A 7285-nucleotide genomic window follows, 5' to 3' on the forward strand; every position below is an offset into this window, starting at 1 on the left:
TCCCTGGCACCCTCCAGAAGTCAACAGGAAAGCCAAAACACCTTGGCCTCAGAGAGAGGAACTTGTCTGCACTCAGAGAGGAGCAGGAGAGCAGCTCAGCTCCCTGTGCCCATGGCCTGTCCCTCCTGTCCTGGGGCTGCTGCTCCCAGGAAGGTTTCCACCCACAGATTGTGGGGCAGCCACAAGTAACTGCAGGGCAAAAAGAGCAAATTACAAACACAAGATAAAATATTGATGATTCCTCTTGAGGTTTTCCTGCTGTGCTGCTGTACAGTCCTGATTAAAGCTCGTGCTTTCAGATATTAAGATTTAAAATACCAAACCATGGGTTCAGCTCTGTGGAGAGCTCAGTGTCAGGCTGCATGGCCCCAGCACAGGCCATGGCATCCACTTGCAGGTGTTTTTGTGCTCCAGGAAGGGTGGAGCAGATTTGGTTTAAAAATGACTGAGCACTCCTGGCAGTTGGGTGGTTGCACTTCCCCGCTTTGGTCTCTTCTGCTGCACAGAGCATTTCCCACATCCCAGTCCCCAATCTTCTGCTCCCAGAGGAGCCAAGAAGAGCCAAGAAAGCCCCTCTGATCTGGGCTGACCCAAACTCTGCAGATTTGACTTTTTACAGTGCTCAAAAACCATCCCAGGCACAGCTGTTGTGCCCTTTCATTTAAATGGGTGATGGTGAATCTCTGTAAGAAAAGAGGCTCTGCAGAGCATTTCTCAAAGGAAAACAAGGATATGAAAGACCAGATTTCAGGATTGTCTCCTCAGGACCACATTCACAACTTTAAATGGCCACGTTTTTCTGATTATTTTTTTAAAGTGTTTTTTTTCCAGAACCTTACATTTCCTCAGGGCAAAAAACATTAAAGAGAAAGTGTGGGAGAATTATGAAATCACACCTCAAAATCACTTCTAATCTTGCTTTCAGCACCCCCTGAGGCTGTGACTGTGCTGTGCCAGGCTCTATCTGCCCTGGCATTTCCACCCTGGGCTATATCACCCATCAGTGCCAGTCAGGGGGACGTGGGCACTGAGCTGGCCAGGCCAGAGATGCCCTGATTAACCCAATCAGCCGTTTGCACATGGTTTCCTGGCTGCTGGGCACAGCTGCCTGCAGGCTATAAAAGCAGCTCCTGGCTAGGGGCAAACTCAGGATTGCACCCAAGTGGGCAAAGATGTGCCAGCTTTGGACAGTGCCAGCCCTGTTTCTGCTGCTCTGCTGCCCCTGGGCCAGTGCCAGTGAGTCAGGGCTGTGCTTTGGGGCTGCTTTGGGGGTCTCAGAAGCCCCTGGCTCATATTAGGCTGGGTTTTTTTGCAGGTGCTCTACAGGGTGAGATTGTGGGGGGCCACGAGGCACGGCCCCACTCGCACCCCTACATGGCATATCTGAAGATAGTAGAGCATGGGTACTGTGGGGGCTTCCTGGTGGCCCCTGACTGGGTGATGTCAGCTGCACACTGCCTGGGGTGAGTATTGATACAGGGTTTTATCCCTTTTTTTCTCCCCTAGTGTGGGAGTTCTTTCCCTGGAGTGATTTTGGAGCAGGTCCCTCCTGTGCTGGGCAGCTCTCCGCACCTGCCTGTAAAATGAGTTATATCAAATGAGGGAGGGAGGGGGTGACACCCAGCCTGATTTCCCCTTTCCCCAGCCTGATTTCCCCTTTCCTCCCCCTTCTGCCATGGCCAGGAACACCACAGTCATCCTGGGGGCTCACGACATCTTTGAACCAGAAAAATCCCAGCAGGTCCGAGGAGTGCTCAAGTATCATGAGCATCCTGAGTACAACCCCATCACCAATGCAAATGACATCATGCTGCTGCAGGCAAGGAGTTCTGAGGGTGCAGAGGGGCTGGGGGACACCAGGGGCTGGGTAGAGCTTGTCCTGGTTGGGGGCTCCTTCCCCAAAGCTGCTCCTGCCCCAGGTGCTGGAGGTTGGGAGGGATCTGGGAAGGAGCCATGGGCAGGGGTTGTGTGGGATCTCAGCACCTCAGGATGGAGGTGCAGAGTGGCCGAGAACACCCTTGGGGGGCTCGGGAGTCCTGGAATGTTGCCAGAAGTGTCTGGTGGCTGGACTTTGATCCTACACAGGAGATGACACCTGTTTGAGGACTGGGAGGAATTCACTGGGTGTATGGTGAAGGGATAAGTTAATTAGAGTGTGAAACACAGGGTTTAGGATTTTGGTACAGGGGGGTCTAAAGAAGTAAGATGGAGGAATTGGGGCGTGTCCTGTTCTTCTTCTTCTTCTTCTTCTTGGCCTCCATCTTCTGTGGTGATGGTGGCACTTTGGGATTGGTTATTACTAAAAGTGCACCGGTTAATAAGGGTAGAAGGTATTGGGGAAAAATGATAAATATTGTACACGTAACTTCGGGTATAAAGATAAGTGACCGCCCACGGGGGCTTGCAGAGTGTGCCCATGGCTGACATGCTGTGCAGACCTCTATCGGGCTGAAAGAAAATCTTTTAGATAAACAATTAATAAACACCGAGACCGAGACAAGATCAGAAGTCTCTCCTCGTCCTTTGAAGCGCCGGGCTCTTCAAGGCCATCCCTGGGCCTTTCCAGGCCACCTAAACAGCACAGAAAACTTACAAGTGGCGTCCCTGAGCCACACCGGTCATAAATCAGCAAAGAGAAACATGAAAATCTACAGGGTTGGAGCCTCGTGTGGCTCTCACAGCAGCTGGCAGAGCCTGCTAGACCCTGCCTGCCTCTGCAGAGCAAATATCCCGCTCACAGCCCTCTCTGAACCCCCTCTAGCTGACATCAAGGGTCACTCTCAATGAATACGTGCAGCCCATCCCTCTGCCCAGGACTGGCAGTGACCTCCCCACGGGCACCAAGTGCATGATTGCAGGCTGGGGTCTGATCGACGAGGACAGGCCCACCAGCAAGCTCTTTGAGACCCAGGTGTCCATCTACAGCCGCAGGAAATGCAGCCTCTTCTACCCACACCTGAATTCTGGCATGATGTGTGCTGGCAGCTTCCACCAGCTGAGGGATTCCAGCCAGGTAAGGGAGGCCACAGGGGATGTTCTGGGAGCTGGGGCAGGTGACAAATGTTTGAGCACAGGGTTTGGCTCTCTGGATGTGCTGGCACCAGCCACAGGGGTAGAGCTCAGCCCAGTTGGGAAATGGGGCAGGAATGGAGCCCCAGGGCAGGGAGGGAGCAAATCTGTTACCACAGGCAAGAAAAAAAAAAAATCTGTTGTCTCTAAAATGAACTTTATCTCTCCCCAGGGAGATTCTGGTGGGCCCCTGGTGTGCAATAAGGTGGCACAAGGAATTGTTTCCTTTGGCTATGATTCCCCACCCGGGGTCTACGCCCGCATCTCCAACTACCTGCCCTGGATCAGGAAAGTCATGAATAAGTAATGGCAGTCAGTGGGAGCATTTCTCCAGCTCTGCTGTGCCCTGGACACTGCAAATCTTCCTTCCTGCCCCTGCTGAAGGCTCAACTCCCTGCTGTCTCCTCAGGAACCCAAATTACTTGCTCAGGGCACCTTCACTGGGTTCTGGGGCTGCTGTCTGTCCCTGTCTGCCTGTCTGTCCCCCCTGGCAGGGGCAGAGATGGCCCCAGATGGCACAAAAAGAGGCTGTGCCACAAGAAACCCCACTTCCTTCAGAGATAACCCTGTTCCTGCTTGAACCCTGCTTGCACTTCGAGTAAACTCAAAGCTGCCCCTCCCAGCATGTGTTGTGTGTTTTTTGTGGCCTTGCCACAGAGAGAAGTGTTTAAATTGCATGTTTAATGTTTAAATGTTTAAATCACATGTTTAATGTTTAAATCACATTTAACAGGAGGGAGGCTCTGGCTGCTGCACCTGAGAGGTGCAGAAATCACAGCTCTGCATCCTCAATCTGTGGCAGAATCAGAAATAAGAGCTGGATTTGTCCTTCTTGGGGTGATGAGTATGGGAATGTGCCTCCTATTGATGGAGTGACAAAAGTATCTTTTGTTCCCTCAAAAAGGAAAGAAGCCCAGAAGTTTCTCTCTTCCATTAGGTGAAAAAACCTCATAGGCCTGGGGAATTTCACCTCAAATTTAAGGATAGCTAATTAGACAGAAGCCAAAAAATCCTGCTTGGGCAATTTACTAGAAAAAGAAGAGAACAAAGAAACTAAAACTAATCACTTTTGTGAGGTGTTTTACCAGGAGCAAGAACCTCTTGCACCTAGCTCAGTTTTCCTCCGTTTGTTATTTTGCCTTTTATTAAACCTTTTTGTTCCCAACACTGCCACAGCAGCCATCCTGCTGATCTTATGCCCCTAAAAGTAGCTGAGCTATCTTGGTTGAGTAACAGACCTGCAAGAACTTATGGGACCTGACTTGAAGAAGCTGCAATTACTGATGAGGAGTAAAACGGCCCAGGTAGAAATGGGCAGGATGATGGGCACAGATCCCTTCACCAACTCCAGTGTGGTGCCACCCTCCTGGGAGCATGGGCAGCAGGGCTGTGGGCACCAGCAGTGCCCAGGGCTCTGAGGGTTCCATCTCTGCTCCCTCTCAGCACCCCAGGGCACAGAGCAGCTGCACAGCAAGGTCACAGGGCACTCTTGGGTTTTCTGTGGTTAAGATGACCCCTGAGGTATTAAAAATCTTTTTACCCAGCCCTGTGACCAAAAAAGAAGTTGAGATTCCTCAGTTCTGCTTCTCAAAGTTGTTTATTTTCTCTTATCTATTCCATTCTTTCTCCAGCCTGCTGAGATCTGTCCAGCAGGTCAGGCTGTGGCACAGTGCCTGTCCTTGGGGGTGGTGTTAGCTTTTTATACTAAGAACTACGTGTACTTTATTTACAATAATTTTCCAATACCTATCACCTATGTTAGACAGTCGGCCTCCACTCTAAACCAATTCAGAAGTGTCACCATCCCAGCAGAAGATGGAGGACAAGAAGAAGGAGAAGAAGGACAGGACATACCCAGATTCCTCCATCTTGCCTCTTGAACCCTCAATCTAAATCCCTAAAATTCTGCTTTTTCACCCTGTGACAAATTAACCATCATTCTACTCAAACTTTTGTGGCTTGTAACTCTTCACACAAAGCTGGTAATTTTTTTCCATGGGCAAAAATGGAAGGCACAGGTGGTTTTGACCCCATGTCAGGGTCTCTGAGCCCCTTGCCAGGGTCTCAAATCACCCAGGGCAGCCAGAGGAATGTCCTGGTCCTGACAGGGCACAGCAGGCTGGTCTCTCTGAGCTGCAAGAGGCTCCACTGGCTGCAGGCAGCTGGATTTTCTGTGTTCTGAGCCCTTGGGTGTGGGCAGTGGCTGTTAAACCACCAGGTCAGGGCTTTGGGATCCCAGAGAGGAGGCACAGCCCAAATCCCAGCTGTCACACATCCCCTGCTCCCAGGCTTTGCAGACACAATCCATCCCCTTTTCTGGGGGTAGAAGCACAGAAAGGCTTGAGCTGAAAGGGTTTTGAAGGACCTGGCCTCACAGAAGTGCCTGACCCCAAAGCCACATCCTCCTCTCCTCCCTGCAGGGCCCTGGGGAGGGCAGGGACCAGACCTGGCTGGTGCTGGGCACATCCTTGTCCCCTGGCAACCCAAACCTCTCCCTGCAGCTTTGGGTGATGCCCAAAGATGAGTTCTCCCCTCAGAGGATGCTCAAGGGCTGTTTTCAGACATTGGTGTCTGAATTTCCTCCCATCTCCTTCTTTCCAGCTCCTTTCTGGTGGTTTCTCTTGAGTACACAGAGAGCCAAGAGTTCCCAGGGGGAGGTGATGGAGACAGAGATTAAATTAAGTTGTTTTACCTAAAATTAATCACCAATCTTTATTCAATATATTACTAAAGTTATAAAATGCAATTCGACAACACACTGAATCATATTTTAAAATATGTGTTCCAATCACACTTCTCTTCCAATATTTTTCACCAAAAGAAATATACTATAACTAATACTCTCATTGCCAACATTAGCTTAACAGTTCCTAATCACAATCTCATAAATTTTACTATTAAAATATTCAAACTTTACAACAACAATTTAACCTTAATAACAATAATACTCATTCAATTATTATTACATACCCAAAAAAGTTCCACAATTAGAATTTTTCACCGAAAAAAAAAGCTATAACTAATACTCTTATTGCCAACATTACATTAGCAATTCCTAACCACAAACAACAATCTCATCAATTTTACCATTAAAATATTCAAACTTACAACAACAATTTAACCTTAATAACAACAATACTCATTTGATTATTACTACATACTCTAAAAAAACAGTTCCACAAATTAGAATTTTTCAGAAAAAAAATGCTATAACTAATACTCTCATTGCCAACATTACCTTAGCAATTCCTAACCACAAACAACAATCTCATCAATTTTACCATTAAAATATTCAAACTTTACAACAACAATGTAACCTTAATAACAACAATATTCATTCAATTATTACTACATACCCAAAAAAAAGTTCAGCAAACAGGATTTTTCACCCAAAAAATGCTATAACGAATACTCTCATTCCCTTAACAAATCCTAACCACAAACAACAATCTCATCAATTTTACCATCAAAATATTCAAACTTTACAACAACAATTTAACCTTAATAACAACAATGCTTGTTCAATTGTACTACATGCCCTAAAAAATAAAAAGTTCCACAATTAGAATTTTTCACAAAAAAATTTAACTTTATAACCAATACTCTCATTGCCAACATTACCTTAACTATTCCTCACCACAAACAACAATCTCATCAATTTTGCCATTAAAATATTCAAACTTACAACAACAATTTAACCTTAATAACAACAATACTCATTTGATTATTACTACAAACCCTTAAAAAAAAAAAAAATTCCACAATTAGCGTTCCACTAATTAGCTCTGATGAATGAGTGAGTGCAGATGTCCCTGGCAGGGGTGAGGATGTTCTGTGATGTCAGGGGGGAGACTTTGTGAGCTGGTTTGTGGTGGCAAAAACCAGCGGGGAATTTTAAATACACAAAACCATTCTGCAGTGCAGGGGAAAGGGTGCCTGCCCTGCTCTCAGGGCCTTTCCCACTGTTCAGGAGGAGGTTTCCACAGCCCAGTTGGGATTTCTGCTCACAAATCCTCCAGATTCTTGCCTGGGATGGAGGGAAACTGAGTCAGCTGTGCCTCCAGCAGAAGGGTCCATGTTTGGGCTGCTGCTCAGAGCTGCTATCGGCTCACAAATCTGCAAGTGAACAGGCTGCAGCTGCTTATCTGTGCTGCATGAATCTCTGTCACGTCAGGGTTTTCCTTGAAGCTGCAGCTGCTGCAGGCTTTGCACGAGA

At 47.5% G+C, this 7285-nt stretch overlaps 1 protein-coding gene across 1 annotated transcript; it reads left to right on the plus strand.

The window, feature by feature from the left end:
• Window positions 1-1162: 1162 nt before the first annotated feature.
• On the plus strand, window positions 1163-3694 carry LOC132084589 (mast cell protease 1A-like). Its single transcript, XM_059489784.1, has 5 exons — window positions 1163-1236; window positions 1316-1463; window positions 1684-1819; window positions 2762-3013; window positions 3242-3694. Exons 1-5 carry the CDS (start codon window positions 1173-1175, stop codon window positions 3374-3376), a joined length of 735 nt encoding a protein of 244 aa, XP_059345767.1. The 5' UTR covers window positions 1163-1172; the 3' UTR covers window positions 3377-3694.
• Window positions 3695-7285: the final 3591 nt, after the last annotated feature.

Source organism: Ammospiza nelsoni, chromosome 27 (genome assembly GCF_027579445.1).
Source record: "Ammospiza nelsoni isolate bAmmNel1 chromosome 27, bAmmNel1.pri, whole genome shotgun sequence".
Taxonomy (NCBI): Eukaryota; Metazoa; Chordata; class Aves; order Passeriformes; family Passerellidae; genus Ammospiza; species Ammospiza nelsoni.